Genomic DNA, 17,322 nt, shown 5'->3' with positions numbered 1-17,322 from the left:
TACCACGGCAGAGGTTCTGCAGACTACTGCAAGGGGGGAATGGTTCACGTCGATAGACCTCTCCGATGCGTACTTCCATGTGCCCATTGTGGTAGAGCACAGGTGTTTTCTCAGGTTTGCTTATCGGAGTCACCATGTGTGTGAAGGTGACCCTCTCTCCTCTGCAGACCAGAGGAATGAAGATTCTGCCGTATCTCGACGATTGGCTGCGGCCCCTCTCATTCGGTCGCGGTCCGGGATACAGGTCGCCTTCTGACTCGGTCAACTTGTCTGTCCCGGTCTCAGATGAGGACTTTTCTTGGGATGAGTTTGGATGCAACTTCCATGACGGCTCATCCATCTGCTTGCTGGGTAAACGACATCCTCCAGTTGGTCGGTCAGTTCACACTGGGCTGGCGGTTCCCCTACGTCACCTTCCTGCAGTTGTTAGGGAAGCTGACATCTGTCACTCACATTGTGCCTTTGGCCTGCTGTTGCTGTGTCCTCTACAGTGGTGGCTCAATGGGTTTCGCCTGGACCCCAGGCTCCACAAGCATCGCAAGGTCACGGTGACATGGACATGTCTCTGTGCCCTGGCTCCGTGGGGGGACAGGTCCCATCTCTCCAGAGGTGTCCCCTTGGGGGTAGTTGTGTGTCGCTGGGAGGTGGTGACCACAGATGCCAGCTCTACAGGACCGGGCAGTTCAAGGACGCTGAAGTCCAAGGGACACATAAATGTGCTGGAGCTTCACAGCGACGTGGTGCACATGATTTGGGACCTCTTTGGTCGAGCAGAGGTAGACCTGTTCGCCTCGGAGGAGTCGACTCATTGCCCGCTGTGGTTTTCCCTTACAGGGACATCGGGTGCGCTGGGTCTGGATGCGCTGGCTCAGCAGGTTCCCCCTGCTGCGGAGTCTGATTCACGGAAACCCGTAGTGTCTCCCGCACAGGAGGGATTTACTGTTCGGCTGTGAGTCTGGCCGTTACAGGGTCCTTGTTGCAGTTGACTGGGTTGCCAGCGCAGGTCCAACACACCATTTTGAGTGCCAGGGCGGCTTCTACTCGTCGGCAGTGTGACAACAGGTGGCAGCTGTTTTCCCGGTGGTGTTCTGAACGTGATGAGGACCCGGTGTTGTGTCCGGTGTCCTCTATTCTGTTGTTTCTGCAGTCTCTATTTGATGAGGGTCATTCTCCTTTGACGCTTAAGGTATATGTAGCAGCGATCTCTACTCATCATGCTGAAATTGATGGTTGTACTACGTAGGTTGCGCCCGCCTTCGGTCCCGCAGGCACCTGTTTGGGATCTGCCTGTGGTTCTCCACGCTTTCTCCCATCCTCCTTTTGAGCCTTTGGCGCAAGCGGATCTCAAGTGGCTGTCTTGTAAGACTGCCTTTTTGTTGGCTATTGTCTCTGCTAAAAGGGTTGGTGAGTAAAATGCCCTTTCTGTTAGTCCCTCCTGTCTTAGGTGAAGTCCGGCCGGCACTGGTGTTACCTTGTGCCAAACACTGCATTTGTACCTAAGGTGTTATCCGGTTCCCATTGTAACCAATCTTTGCAGTTGGCGCGGTTGCAGCCTTCCGGAGTGACTGGGGATGAGTCTGGTTGTTTGTGGAGGCATACGTTGCGGCTACTGCCGGTATGAGACGCTCGGACAAGTTACTTGTGTGTTATGGAGATCCTAATTTGGGTCGCCCTCTGTCTAAACAGCGTCTCTCCCATTGGATAATGGATGTCATCTGTCATTCTTACGAAGCGGGGGGTCGCGCGTTGCCGATCGGTGTGAAGGCCCACTCTACTACGAGTGTGTCCACTGCCTGGGCAGCTATGCGGGGCGTTCCGTTGGAAACAATTTGTGCTGCGGCGTCATGGGCTTCCTGAGCGTGTTCACCAGGTTCTACAACGTCAATGTAGAGGCCTCTCATCCTCTGGGCCATGCTCTCCTCCAGGGGCCTTCAGGATCCTCTTAGTGAGGTGGGTGCTCAGGATTCCTCGTGACGTAGATGGTACTAGTCATTCAGCGCTTACAGCACCTCCTCTTGCAGTCAGGAGGGATGAAATAGAACGAAAATTACGCATGTAACTACGGTTCTATGAATCCCAGATGACCGCCAGAGCTTCTCTGTCACTCAGAATCCTTGCGTTTTCATGAGAAGATTCTTTAGGAACAGAGGCTTGGATGACGTGGGAATATATTACCTCTGAGGCGTCATCCAGGGTCATGTGCGAAGGGAACATTCAGTGCTTACAGCACCGCCTCTGGCAGTCATCCGGGATTCATAGAATCGTAGTTACATACGTAACTTTCGTTTGTGGTGGATCTGGTTGAATGCTGAGATCGAGAGCTGGGTCTTGGGACCAGAGCAGACAGTGAGGCTGATGGGACGTTGTTGAGCTGGTGGAAGTAGAGTTTAATAGTCCCATGGCTCAGAGCAGAGTTCTGGAAAGTCAAGGCACCAGACTGTGATAGAGTCTGGCAGCAATAAATATAAATGGCATCTATGACAATACCCACAAATGGGTAGGCTACTCTTTCACCTTCTTCTCCACCACTATGCTAACAAATGCTGAATTCTGGATGTATTTTAGAGTTATCAAAGATACAGAGACATGGAGAAGAGCAAAGGGGTTCAACGGCCCGTATTTGTACTTAACAAAGAATAGTGGTGTGCGCCGGTTTTTCAGTTCTAGTGGACAATCTGCTACATCAAAACACTCCTAAGGAACCGGTTTTGACTTGATTTTATTTGTGTGGGCTAAATATGCTTATAGTCCTGTAGAAAAAAAAAAGAAGAAAAATAGCGATTTCCATGACAGAATTTCTTTCCCCTTGTTATACCACGCGTCACAGTGTGTATCTATGCACCTATCAGAAATGAGTGGAAGCATAAATGCAGTGAGCTCTCAGAAACACTCAGCGTGTGCAAAATAGACAGGAAATGTGCAAACAGTTAAATAGTAAATATCTGGTTTTCTGGTGTCTGGGATTTTTCCCACTTGAAAATGATGACTAACAAAACGGCTAATGCTACAACGCACATGTATGTATATTAGCACATAAATCCAATATATGGAAGGCAGTGACCAAAATGAGCCTTTACACTGGACTAATGACGTCCTGATTGCTCAGTGACGCTAGCAGACTTGTTTCATTTGTCTGTATGTAATTTCATGTTCACTTCATGAGACAATAAAGGTAATCTTTGTTTATTTCCTCAGCGTCCAGGAGCGGCGAGTGTCTGGGCGGTGAGAGCTACCAGAGGCAGCTGGAGTTGGCTGTGGCCTGGAACAGAGTGGACATCGCTAAGACAGAGATATTCACGGATGAGAGCCAATGGAAGGTGGGTCGCAAGTTACACATGTTCTTCAAGCAAAGTACTGCAAATTTAGAACAAGGCATGGCATTGTTTTCCATCTACCACTGATACCTGTTCTTGATAGTCTGGAGGTGAAATGTTTTACAAATTTGACAGATTGCACATAATCAGGGTCTGCAATTTGACATAGCGTTAGTAATATTACATAATTATATTTTTCTAAAGTCCCTCCCAGCAACTAATCAGAATCCCCAGTGGCATCACTTTGACCAATGAGACGAGCTTTCCTGTGAACTGGCCTGTCAGGACCAATCATAAATTGGGGGGGAGGGGACTTCCGACTTCTGACCTCACAGAGTTCCAGCTGAATAACGTCGTGTGTGAACCGAATGGATAATGCTACACTAGTAACTGTAGCTAATAAGATGCTGACATTAAATCAATGTTTCTTCACACCAGGTATAATTCAAAACATGATGAATATTGTTATACAGTGGTCCCTCACTATAACGCGGTGCAATTTTGCATGCTTTTTTCTTTTACAGTGTATTAACGCGCATTGTGTTCTGATTTATGCACTTATCATAAATAAAACAAAACACGTATGTCTGTGTTGCAAGAGAGAGAGCAAACGTGGCTCTTTGTTGCAGGTTAACAGCGACAAACACAAGTTTAACATGCTCCACCTGAAGCATGACCCCTGCCTTTCGTCCCTCCCATCAGAGTTTACGGCGGTCTTTGTCTGTCACAGGCCACAGACCCGCCTGGCACTGTATTGTTTTGGAATCTGCTGATTTTGGTCTTTCAAACAAGCTCCCTCTAGTATACTAAACATAAATGTCCTGAATAAATCAGCCCAATGTCCTAATAAAGCAGACCCTGCAGCTGCAGTTAAACACTGACAAATTTTACAGCTTAGAAGCATCACACACAGATTAGAGACACATATAAAAAACAAGCACAAAGGTTTTCCTGTGCATATTGGCATCGGCCATTTGTTTTTCTGTATTCTTCATAATAGGATCGAGTCATATACTTTTCTATGTGCAGTACTTGGGCACTACGGACATTGTTTTATGATACTTTGTGGATTACACTTTTTTTTTGCTGATTGTTGTACACTTTACTTCCAGTCGGAGCAGCTCCACACGGCCATGTTCACGGCTCTGGTTGGGAACAAGCCTGACTTTGTGAGCCTCCTGCTGGAGAACGGCGTGAGTCTGAGGGACTTCCTTCAGGAGGAGACTCTGTGTGAACTCTACAAGCTGCTGCCCAACTGCCTGTTCCTGCGCAGGCTGGCCAAGCGCGCCAGCGCCGCTCAGAACCTCGGCAGGTCTCCATTCAAAATGCGCCCGCGGGCTTTCTCCACCCAGAGCCAGACCATCTCACTGAGCCACGTGTCTGAAGAAGTGCGCCGCCTGCTGGGCAGCTTCACTCAGCACATCTACCCGTCCTCCGCCACGGTCTACCACCTGGACATGTCTACAGCCTCTGATTCAGTAAGCTTCAACCGCACACACGGAAATACACACGGTCACGCTTCTCTCTGACAGAGAAGCAGAGGCAAGGCCGTTGAGGGCTTTTAAAACAAAAAGCAAATTTTAAAATCAATCCTAAAAGATACTGGGAGCCAGTGGAGAGAAAAGGACTGGGGTGATGTGTTGACGTCTGGGTGTGATTGTTCAAAAACCTGCTGCTGCATTTTAAACCAACTGGAGGCGGCTGAGGAACGACTGAGAAACACCGACATAAAGTGTGTTACAATGGTCTATTCGTGAACTGATAAAAGCATGAATTGTCCTTTCAACGTCGGCGCAAAGAAAAAAAAGGCAATCGTTGGCAATTGGGGATTTTTTTTAAAGCCCAAGATTCAGAAAAGAAGACTTGCTATTATAATTCTTCTTCTTTATTCTTCAATTCAAGTCATATTTATAGTACAGTTATTAGGATTAAATAATAAAAAATAAAGTTATTATTAGTTATTGTGGACATCTCACACTTTGTTGGTTAGAAAATGCAATATTGATTGAAAACAGCTGAAACAAAGTCTCCCGTAGTTTCACATTCTAGTGTTTCTAGTTCTCGATCTCTCTATTTGAAATTAATCCATGATTAATAGCAATGCTAGGGTATAAAATGGAAATGGCAAACGACGATGTTCACTACACCAATGGAGCGCTAAAACGGGCTGTAAGTTTAAGGTTACAAACAACGGTGCACAGGGGCTAAAAGTTTCCACAGTCACAAGGCAATAGCTGATTTATTCAAACAATACAGCAATAAAACATCCAAAAAAAAATCGTAACTACACAAGCTTTCTCTTTTTCTAAAATGTTGCTTCCTCCCCTGCAGCTCTCCAAAAGCCTGGGCTCTCAGAGTACATTCAGAGAGGAAAGTCCTGATCCACAGAGGAACCCAGAGAGGGACCTGTTCCTCTGGGCCATTATCCACAACAACAAAGAACTCGCAGAAATCGCCTGGGAAGAGGTGATTCAAATTCATAAAGCTCAGTTTCGAAGCTTAAACTTCATGCCTTGAAAAACTGTTTCCACCGCCAGTGCCAAGACTGTATGGCTGCCGCTCTGGCCGCCAGTAAGATTCTGAAGAAACTGGCAGAAGAGGGCCACGACGCTGATGAAGGGGCAGAAATGATCGAGCTCGCCAATCATTACGAGAAGCGAGCCATGGGTAAAACACTGTTTTTCACTCAACAGCAATGGAAAGATAAAGTAAAACAGTGATGTGTGTTGAGACGAGGGCCGGCCCAGTCACTTTGGTAAATCAATCATAATGAATTTCTATACATTTATACCTGATCAGTTATCCCATAGGACTGACAGCATTTATACTAAAAGGTTATACCTGAAAATCAGTGATGTTGTAGATTACAAAATGATTTATTAAGAGCGTGAAGTTTGTTCATTAAGCGGAGAACGAGGGAAAATGTTCGTTGCTCAATGTTCGTGTAGTAACTAATTTTGTCTGACATCTGCAGTCCTATGTAAACTAAGTGGAGTGAAGGGGCGGGCACAATTCATGGCGGTGCCCACGGAAACTTCCGGTATTCACCTTATTCCGCCCCGACCACTTTTGCCACTTTTTGGTTTGTCTCGGCACTTCCGTTGTCCAGACACTTCGAGCGCGAAGCCCGTTCATTTAAACGGAGAACGAGGGAAAATATTCTCCGCTCAAATCTGATGTTTAGTCGATTGATTTGTGTAAAATGTCCAATGTTCATTTGCACCAACATGTCGACACTGCACCGTTTCTCAGCGCGGCCGAAAAACGGCTTTGTTTTCCTGTAGTGACTGATTTTGTGTGGACTTCTCCAGTCCCATGTTAACAGATAGGAGAAAAGGGACGGGCACAATTAATGGTGGCGCCCACGTGAGGCTCCGGAATAAGGTGAATAAGATATATAGATACAGACGGCAATGCATCATACAGAGGGTGTGGCCTAGCCGAGGGGGAAGGAAGTTTGTTTATTTTAAGCCACTTTCTGACAAACTACTGACATACACAGACAACTTTCAGTAAAAATCAGGTCATTGGGGATGTTTTTTCACATCAACAAGCAGATCACCATTTTCAAGCAAGAAGGGAAAGAGAAAAGGATCTCTGCTGATGAAAAGCGTGAATTAGTAGAACCTAGTTGAATGCTTTGGTCTAGGTATGAAAACCTTCGATATTTCATGACAGATTAAGCGCAATCATGGTACTGTTAAGAGATTTGTGACTGATTCAGAGCACACACGGGTTTGTGCAGATAAAGGCACAATGAGGACGGTTTCTGCCAAATACATCAGATTAAGAACAGCTGCTACAAAGCAGCACACATGTAATTGAAGCTGCTGGTGCAGTTGTGCATAAACCTTCTATCCGGCCTCCCCTAAACTGTTCATTGAAGCTGATGAACAGAAGCGGCTGAAGTCCTGTGCCATCTGGACCGTCTTGTGTAGGGCGTAGAAATGCTCCTGCGTCTCGAGAGTGTGGCACTCTCCCTTATTTCTGTTTTCGACAAAGTTCAAGTCACTGTGGATGTTGTTTCACTGCAGATTGTCCAGAAGACTAGAAAAACAGCATTTGAAGCTGGCATTATATGCAGCATGGTGCTAATATTAGCATTATGATTAGCATTCTCTGTTACGTATTTATGGGCTGTCCCCTCCATGTTTCCCTCTGGCAGCTTTAAACATGATCATTAATGGGCCAGTCCAAAGATGCCGTCTGTAGTATATGCTGTATTTGGTGCCCAGTAGTTTTCAAAGCCTGGACAAATCAATATAATGATTCATTTCTGGATTGCAGATGTTTTCAGTGAGTGCTACAGCTGTGATGAGGAGCGTGCACAGAAACTGCTGATTCGAGTGTCGCCATTTTGGGGCAGAACCACGTGTCTGCGAATGGCACTGGAGGCTGACGATCAAAACTTTGTGGCGCAGTCCGGTGTTCAGGTACGCCACCGTGTTAATAGGTACGGAAGAAAAATCACGTTTGACTGTTCACTGTGGACACTGGGCCTGTGTTTTTCCAGGGTCTCTTGACTCAGATCTGGTGTGGAGAGCTGTCTGTTGAAAACCCAGTGTGGAGAGTCCTAGTGTGCATCATATTCTGTCCACTCATCTATATGCCCTTCCTGGATTATAGGTATGAACTCTGTCACTAAAACTAAAGTTACAGATGTAACTATGGTTCTATGAATACAGATGGCAGCACATCTTACCGGGGCCGCGGCCTAGCTGAGAGGGAAGAAAACCTCTCATGGGAATCACAATCAGTCCTATTAGCCATTTTCTGGTGGACTATAAACATATTTATCACACGGCAATAAAATCAAGCCAAAATCGGATCCATTTGGATGTTTATTCACAGCAAATAGTTCACTAGAAGCGAAAATCGCACTTGTTAGCATCGCTTTGCTAACGTTAGTATACGTAGCATGAAGCTAGCGTAGCTAGCGTAGCTTTCTGGTTAGCATTGTCCATTTGTAAGTATTTATGGGCTGTTGAACCACTTTGTTCCTCTCCATGTCTCTTGTCTCTTGTATCTTTATTTTGCATAGTTAATTCAGCATTTGTTAAAGTAATGCTGGAGAAATAGGTGAACGTTTATTTTATTTTTTCTCTTTGTTGTTTTCCCTCTGGCTGCTCCATGTCAGTACAGACTTGAAAGTTTACAGTCTTGGATTTAACATTGTTTTATATCTAATCCTTAGCCTGATTCATTGAGTTCTTGAATATTTTTCCAAAATCCCTTCTGAAAAAGTATAACTAATGTGTCAACGAAATAAAACCATTCATTTAAACCGGGCCTCAATTTTGTAGTTGAAAATATATAGTGAAATGTAGGTAATTTAAGTTCATTTGGTAAATTTTGTTTTAAATTAAAGTTTGTTTTAAGAGCTAAGTTGTAGATCAAAAACTCTGCCTTGTGGCTTTATGCAAATGAGTGATAAGCAAAGAAACAAAAAGGACTTTTGATCTGACATGAGGTGCGTGATCGCGGAGGACAGAGCTCCATGCAGCTTGTTCATTTATGAGGAAAGCTTAGGTCAATTGCTCCTGTAAAAAGTTAAACAAACTGTGGAATACAATTTAATTTGAAATGTTTACATTGCCGTCCTGTGGAAGCAACTTACATTTACACCATGCTGATCTTATGAAATTTCCATGGCGCCCCTGATGATTTCTCATGGCCAGTGGCGTAGCTAGGGTACCAAGGGGCCCCATGCAAGAATGTCGGTAAGGGGCCCTCTGGCAGCCGCCCTGTGTACTGCGCACTGGGAGAGAGGAGCTGGTCACCTGATAATACAGTTCTCTGCATACGTTTCCCTCTGAACAGAAGGCTGAGGTTCTTTGGGTCACAATGAGTGTTACAATACATTGGTTTTACTATTGAAAAATATAATCTGGTGGAGACATGAGTAAGATGTCTGTCCACTGCTCTTTATAAGTTAACATTAGGGAACCATGACTCACTAAAGCAGCAGCAGGATGGGGATGAACAGCGCCAGAGAGTGTAGGTGGAGAGATTGTGTAATTACAATACCAAAGTCATTAGGAAGACTGAATATCAAGCGTTTGATGCAATCTTATAGATAATGGATTAGTTTGTGGGGGCCCTTGATTGTTGAGGGCCCCAGGCAGCTGCCTGCCTTGCCAAATGGCAAACGACGCCTCTGCTCGTGGCACTCTGGTTGGGAAACACTGATGTAAACTACACATCTGGATCCTACATATAGCCGGCTGCATATATGGTTTGACCCCAAAAAAATTGCTACAAAAGGTTTTTCAATGGTTTTCTGTAGTATCAGGTGTGCTTATTAACATACTAAAAGTCTACCAAAATCGGACCACTGGAAAGGTCTAATTTTCAAGATGGCGTCCCAGAGGGTGGCGAGATCCTTAAAATGCCCATTACTCCTTTATTATTCATCCTAGACAAGTCACTTTGGTGTCTAACCCCATGTTTTGGGTGTCTAGGAATCCAATGGGCTTGTTCAAATTGTAGTCACATGATCACATAATTATGATTTACAAATCGTGGACAAAGACTCTATATATTAACATTAGCAAGTTGCCTCGCAGACTTCAGTGAATATCTCCGCGAGTAAATGTCGTAGAGACGTACCTTTTATTGCGTTGGGAAGAAGAGGGTTGGGGCTTTAAAACGAGCCCATCCATGTCCCGCTAAGCCTCTGGGAAGCAAAGGTTGCGTTGAAAATGTGTGCCGTTGCCATGACAACTTGCTAATGTTAATATATAGAGTCTTTGTCCACGATTTGTATATCATAATTATGTGATCATGTGACTACAATTTGAACAAGCCCATTGGATTCCTAGACACCCAAAACATGGGGTTAGACACCAAAGTGACTTGTCTAGGATGAATAATAAAGGAGTAATGGGCATTTTAAGGATCTCGCCACCCTCTGGGACGCCATCTTGAAAATTAGACCTTTCCAGTGGTCCGATTTTGGTAGACTTTTAGTATGTTAATAAGCACACCTGATACTACAGAAAACCATTGAAAAACCTTTTGTAGCAATTTTTTTGGGGTTAGGTGTTTTTTTTTCATATATGCAACCGCCTAATACAGTATGTGACGGGGCTCGTATGGCTGATAGTGTTAGAAACGGCGTGACAAGGTTGTACGTTTTTTATAACACCATCTGTTTATTTTCACTTTATACAAACGACGTTCCCAAGGTGCTTACTACAAAAAAACCCAACAAACAATACATTATTTACAATTTCAATATTTACAATAATGAGGCACACAAGGCTCTCATAGTTACCTCCCTTGTAGATGGACCAACGCAGACTGGATGGGGTGAGAGGGCGCCCCTCTTTTATACTCACTGGCCCCTCCCCCCAGCCAATCACCACCAGTGTACTGTTTACTACCCTAAAACAGTATCAACCAGTCCTGAACAATTTACTACACACGCAGAATATCAATCTAACTACTTTAGCATACTCAGAGCCCAGAAACTACCCTTTAACTTTATTATAATTAACTAATGGAAAACTGGGCTGGCCATGATGACGTCATGCGCCGGCGTCCCGCGTGTGACGCAATATACCCGGAAGAGTGCAGATGCTCGGTTTGCCCGTGGGGACATGGATGGGGAACACGGAGGTGTGGAAGAATGTTTGGTGGACCACGGGGTTATGGAAGGGAGATGGTTCAGCGACGGCCTAGTGTGCACCCAAGACCCCCGCGATGGACGTTGAACTATACTAGCGTTTCGCAAACGCGGAACAGACGGAGGGAAAACGGGACCGAGCAACAGGTGAGTGTGGAGGTGTGTGCGTTAGGTCCTAGGTGGGTCGCGGTATCTTTCCCGCGGGCTCGGACGGGGTCACTCCGTCACACCATCCTTCTCCTCCCGGAGGTTGACAAAGTCTTGGCAACCTGGAAAGGTAGTCGGCCACCAGGTTAGACTTCCCCGACCGGTGCTTGATTACAAACTTGAAGGGCTGCAACGAGAGGTACCAGCGCGTCAGTCTGCTGTTATGGTCCTTCATCGAGTTGATCCAGGCGAGCGCTCGATGATCCGTCTCCAGATCAAACTCTCTCCCAAGCAGGTAATACTTCAAGCTCTCCAGAGCCCATTTGATGGCGAGTCCCTCCTTCTCAACCACGGAGTATCTGGATTCTCGAGGCAACATCTTGCGGCTCAGGTACAAAACGGGCTGCTCCGCTCCGGTCTCCCCTTGGACAAGGACCGCCCCAAGGCCTACATCTGAGGCATCCACCTGCACCAGGAAGCGGCGACTGAAATCCGGACTGCGCAACACTGGAGAGGAACAGAGGAGAGTTTTCAGGGTGCTGAAGGCAGTTTCACACTCACCAGTCCAAGCCACTGGGTTCCTCTGGTCCTTCATGGTCAGGGCAGTGAGTGGGGCTGCAATCGTGGCAAACTGTGGCACAAATCTCCGATACCATCCAGCCAGGCCCAGGAAGGATCGCACCTCCTTCTTGGTTCGAGGACGAGGACACTTCTGGATAGCTTCAACCTTATCCATCTGGGGTCGTACCTCTCCTCTTCCCAGCTGATAGCCCAGGTATCTGGTTTCATGGCGGGCCCACTCACACTTGGCGACATTCAGGGTCAGTCCAGCCGTCTCAATCTTCCCCAGGATGGTCCTCAGGTGCTGGACGTGCTCCTCCCAGGAACTACTGAAAACCACCACGTCGTCCAGGTAAGCTGCGCTGAACGTGTCACAGCCCTGAAGCACTCTGTCCATAAGGCGCTGGAAAGTTGCAGGGGCACCATGCAGACCGAAAGGCATTACTGTGAACTGGAACAGTCCGGCTGGTGTCCTGAATGCGGTGTAGGGTCTACTGGAGGGCTCCAGCGGCACCTGCCAATAGCCTTTACACAGGTCCAGGGTCGTGATGAAGGCTGCAGAGCCAATGCGGTCCAGGAGGTCGTCTATCCTTGGCATCGGATAAGCATCAAACTCGGAAATGGAATTGAGCTTTCGAAAATCGATACAAATGCGCAGAGACCCATCCTTTTTGAAGACAATCACGACTGGACTGCACCACTCCGAAGTTGACGGCTCAATGACCCCAAGTTCCAGCATCGACTCCACCTCCTTCCTGAGTTGTGCCACCAACTGCTGAGGAACGCGGTAAGGCCGTTGACGGACAGGGTTGCGGTCCTTCAGCCGAATCACGTGCTCAATCAAGGTGGTCCTGCCAGGTTCCGCGGTGAAGAGTGATGGCATGTCTCGGAAAATCTTCTGAAGGTCAGCCGCCTGGTCAACCGAGAGGTGGGCGATGAGAGGTTCGGAAGCATTTGTCACTACCGGAACACCAGGGTCCTCCTCTTCTTCCACTTCCACCTCCCTCACCAGGACTGCCGGTACCGGAAGGGTTGGGGAGATTTCCTTCCATTCCTTCAGGAGGTTCACATGATAGGTCTGCTTGGGCCTCTTCTTATCCGGCTGATGCACCTCGTAGGTCACAGGTCCCATCCGCCTGGTGATGGTGTAGGGGCCTTGCCACTTGGCCAACAACTTGCTGTTGGAGGAGGGAAGCAGTAAGAGGACCTTTTGGCCTGGCGGGAAATCTCTTCGCCTGGCCTGTTGGTCATACCAGGTCTTCTGCTTCTTTTGAGCCTCCTTCAGGTTCTCTTCAGCCTCAACCCGGTACCTGGACAGTCGATCCCTCATTTGCAGCACGTACTGGACAATACTCCGCTCGCTGGCCTTGGGTTCCAATGCAGTCCATGCTTTATCCAGCAAATCCAAGGGTCCTTGCACCTCCCACCCGTACAGGAGCTCGAAGGGCGAAAATCCAGTGGACGCCTGCGGTACCTCCCGATAGGCAAAGAGAACAAATGGCAACCATCTGTCCCAGTCCCTCCCTGTGTCGCTTACAAACTTCTGAAGCATCCTTTTCAGCGTCTGGTTGAACCTTTCAACGAGACCGTCAGTCTGAGGATGATAGGGGGTGGTTCGCAAGGCTGTGATCCCCAACTGCTTGTGAAACAGCTGCAACAAACGAGAGGTGAAATTAGTCCCTTGATCTGTCAGGATTTCATCTGGGATCCCAACCCTCGAGAACAACTGGACCAGGCACCGGAGAACAGCAGGAGCAGTGATGGTACGTAAAGGAAACGCCTCGGGGTATCTGGTAGCATAATCACAGACCACGAGAATGTACTGGTGACCCCGTGCGCTTTTGACTAACGGGCCCACAATGTCCATTGCTATCCTGCGGAACGGAGTTTGGATAACTGGGAGCGGATGAAGGAGTGCCCTATCAGATTTACGAACAGGAGATGTCATTTGGCAGGTAGGACATGTGACGCAGTATGTGCGGATGTCATTGTACATACCGGGCCAATAAAACCGAGAACTGACGCGTAAATAGGTCTTGTGACGGCCAAAATGCCCTGCCCAGGGGAGCGTGTGCGCAACGTGCATTACCAATTGCCTACAAGACGCAGGGACAACCAGACGTCTATGAGCATTGCTATCGACATACAACACCCCATCCACTATGATAAACTGTTCTTTGCCAGTAACATTAGCATGAGTGTTGACATTAGCATTCGCTTTTTGAAAACAGGTTTTTAAGGTCACATCCTGCCTCTGTAACTCTGCAATATTCTCTGGTACTTCCCACAGTTCATCAACCTTTAGGCTGTTCGAAACCTTGTCATTTAGCACTAGCTGTTTTTCAAAACGCTTTTGCCGCTTGGACTTTCTTGGCCCTTTGGTGCCCCCCTCAAAAAGGCTATCATCAAAATTTGGCAGGGGTTCTGAAGCCATTTTAGCTTGGGACCTAGTCACCACAGGACATGAAACATTGCCAGTTACATCACACACAGTCACATCCCCAACAACCCCCCAGTCTGTTTTCTGTAACAGGCCCAGGAGCACAGGTAAGTCAGTGCCCAGAACCATGTCAACAGGTAAATTGTCCACTACCGCAACAGTCATTAAATATGGTTGATCATCAATCACCACCGTCACTTCAGCTTTCGGATATGCATGACTATCCCCATGGACGCAAACTATGTCAGTTTTTAGGCCATAATCAACACAGGTTACCGGTACCAAGTTCTTCTTCACCAGAGAAGTAAAACTGCCGCTATCCAACAGTGCTGTCACCTGTTGGCCATTCAGAGTCACAGTTCTCAATGTATGCTCCTTCAAGCCCTGGTTAGTACACAGTTCACCCTCTGCCCGAGGTGCATAGCAGGCACCCGTGAGCTTGTCCCTTCGAGCTGGACACACCGAGGCTTTATGTCCTTGTTGCTGACAGTGATAGCAAAGAAAAGGCTTACCGGATACTGGCTGGATTGTGGCAGAGCCGGTTGTACCTCGTGAGTCATAGCGGGACTCTCCGGTGTTCCCGGCCGGGACAGACTGCTGAGCCGGTCGTGGCGCTGAGCTGGTGAAGCGTGGAGGTCCTCCTCGCCGTGCGTTCTGGTGCTGCAACGCCAGCTTCGCTGCCGTCAGGCCATCCTGTGGTTCATGCTCTTTGACCCAGGTGCGGACCTCTGCAGGCAGGACGCGGAGTAACTGCTCCAGGATGATGATCTCCCCGATTTGCTCCTTGGTGAGCTGCTCCGGACGAACCCACCGCCGGTACAGGCCCTTCAGACGATGGTAGGTCTCAGTCGGCGTCTCTCCCTGCGGAACAGTCGAGGCACGAAACCGCTGTCTGTATGTTTCCGAGGATATGTCGAATTTGGCAAGCAAGGCAGCTTTCAAATCCAAGTAGCAGTGCGCCTCCTCCTCATCCATGGCTGTATACGCTTCCAAAGCTTTCCCCGATAGGAGAGGCACAAGGCGACAGGCCCACTCAGTCTCTGGCCATCTCCAGGTCCTTGCCATTCTCTCGAAGCGCAACAGATAGTTCTCGATATCCTCCCCCATCTGGTAAGGCGGGATCTTCGGCTCCCCCGCATACGGTCTCTGCTCCACCTGGGGTTGTGCTAGGCCCAGATCACCAGAGCTCCCCTCCTGCGGACGGTGCGAAGCTGTAGAACCACTCTCCCGTCTCCTCCTAGGTGCAGGTGTCGGTAGTGCTACCCGCGGACTGCTTGTCCTCGGGGTCTCCTCCCCGCCGAAATTGTCCTCCCGAGGAGTGGCTGGATGCAATGTCTCCCGGAGGCCGCGTAGCTCGCCAAGCAGACCTTCCTCTCTTCTCTGCTGAGTCGCCATAAAACCTTTCAATAGGTCAAGGAGCTCCCCTAGGGGCTGAGCACCCGCTCCGGACTCCTCGGCAGCGTCCAGCTCCTCTTCCTCCTCCTCCTCAAGCTTTCGCCGTTGGGAACGTCGTTTCTTTCCCCCGCCAGCCATCCCACTTCTGACACCACTTGTGACGGGGCTCGTATGGCTGATAGTGTTAGAAACGGCGTGACAAGGTTGTACGTTTTTTATAACACCATCTGTTTATTTTCACTTTATACAAACGACGTTCCCAAGGTGCTTACTACAAAAAAACCCAACAAACAATACATTATTTACAATTTCAATATTTACAATAATGAGGCACACAAGGCTCTCATAGTTACCTCCCTTGTAGATGGACCAACGCAGACTGGATGGGGTGAGAGGGCGCCCCTCTTTTATACTCACTGGCCCCTCCCCCCAGCCAATCACCACCAGTGTACTGTTTACTACCCTAAAACAGTATCAACCAGTCCTGAACAATTTACTACACACGCAGAATATCAATCTAACTACTTTAGCATACTCAGAGCCCAGAAACTACCCTTTAACTTTATTATAATTAACTAATGGAAAACTGGGCTGGCCATGATGACGTCATGCGCCGGCGTCCCGCGTGTGACGCAATATACCCGGAAGAGTGCAGATGCTCGGTTTGCCCGTGGGGACATGGATGGGGAACACGGAGGTGTGGAAGAATGTTTGGTGGACCACGGGGTTATGGAAGGGAGATGGTTCAGCGACGGCCTAGTGTGCACCCAAGACCCCCGCGATGGACGTTGAACTATACTAGCGTTTCGCAAACGCGGAACAGACGGAGGGAAAACGGGACCGAGCAACAGGTGAGTGTGGAGGTGTGTGCGTTAGGTCCTAGGTGGGTCGCGGTATCTTTCCCGCGGGCTCGGACGGGGTCACTCCGTCACACAGTACATCATATATAGACTGTTGCAAAGGCTATGTCGGGCAATTACCTTTTACACATTTGGTTCTTACGTTGAATTTTACTGATTGTCGTTTAATGTTTTTTTCATGTTTAGAGGCTGGTGTCTAATTTGGTGTCTGTTGTTTTTTTCTGCAGTATTTGCACTCACCTGTGACACTTTTTGGACATTGCAGATGCTAATTGACAGAGTTCTCACAAACTGATTTTCCTAGACGAGATGAAGCTATCCAGAGAGAGGCTGAGAAGAAAGAGGAGATGAAGACCATCGAGTCGGTTACAGGAAGTGTCATGCACAAGTCTGGCGGCCTGTACGTAGATGTTATACCTTCACAAACCCGCAACAGTGTCTTCTCATGATACTGAAGCTGAAATGTCCCTTTGCTCAGGGGTGAGTTGTCTGAAGAGATGCAGGTCCAGCCCTTGGATGGATGGATGCGCCTGGTGTCTTTGTACAGCTCTCCTCAGGTGAAGTTCTACTGGAACATTGTGTCCTACTTTGGCTTCTTGATGCTGTTCGCGGTGGTGCTGATTGTCGACTTCCAGCCCGTGCCTTCGGGTTCTGAGATCCTGCTCTACATCTGGATCTTCTCCCTGGTCTGTGAGGAGATCCGACAGGTGAGGCCTTCTGCAATGTTTTAGGATGTTCTGCAAGTTTAGCATTTCAGTGAAAACACGGTGTGAGAACCTGCAAAACACTTGTGCCTGTCACTTACCCACTCGCCTGCACCACGGCCCTCTTTACTCCCCTGTCCAGTGTTTGGAAGACAAGGGAAGGTGCGTTGTTTGAAAAATCCCCCCACACCCCTAAAATATAACTTTCTCTGGACTGCTACTTCAATGTTTAAACACAGTAAGGGAACGGGGCGATATTCAGCAGTTCCATTTG

At 47.9% G+C, this 17,322-nt stretch overlaps 1 protein-coding gene across 2 annotated transcripts in view; it reads left to right on the top strand.

The window, feature by feature from the left end:
- Positions 1-17,322, top strand: part of trpm2 (transient receptor potential cation channel, subfamily M, member 2) — a 69,063-nt gene that overhangs the window by 29,726 nt on the left and 22,015 nt on the right. For both annotated transcript variants that reach the window (XM_079562832.1, XM_079562831.1), the window contains exons 10-17: positions 3,196-3,317; positions 4,427-4,792; positions 5,646-5,780; positions 5,852-5,981; positions 7,602-7,747; positions 7,828-7,940; positions 16,649-16,744; positions 16,823-17,051. In XM_079562832.1, coding sequence (XP_079418958.1) covers positions 3,196-3,317; positions 4,427-4,792; positions 5,646-5,780; positions 5,852-5,981; positions 7,602-7,747; positions 7,828-7,940; positions 16,649-16,744; positions 16,823-17,051 — 1,337 coding nt within the window. The remainder of the gene's footprint in view (positions 1-3,195; positions 3,318-4,426; positions 4,793-5,645; positions 5,781-5,851; positions 5,982-7,601; positions 7,748-7,827; positions 7,941-16,648; positions 16,745-16,822; positions 17,052-17,322) is intronic.

Source organism: Gobius niger (assembly GCF_951799975.1).
Source record: "Gobius niger genome assembly, chromosome: 9".
NCBI classification, from domain to species: Eukaryota; Metazoa; Chordata; class Actinopteri; order Gobiiformes; family Gobiidae; genus Gobius; species Gobius niger.
Note: the sequence above shows the minus strand (reverse complement) of the source record. Positions and strands in the feature narration are given on the sequence as shown.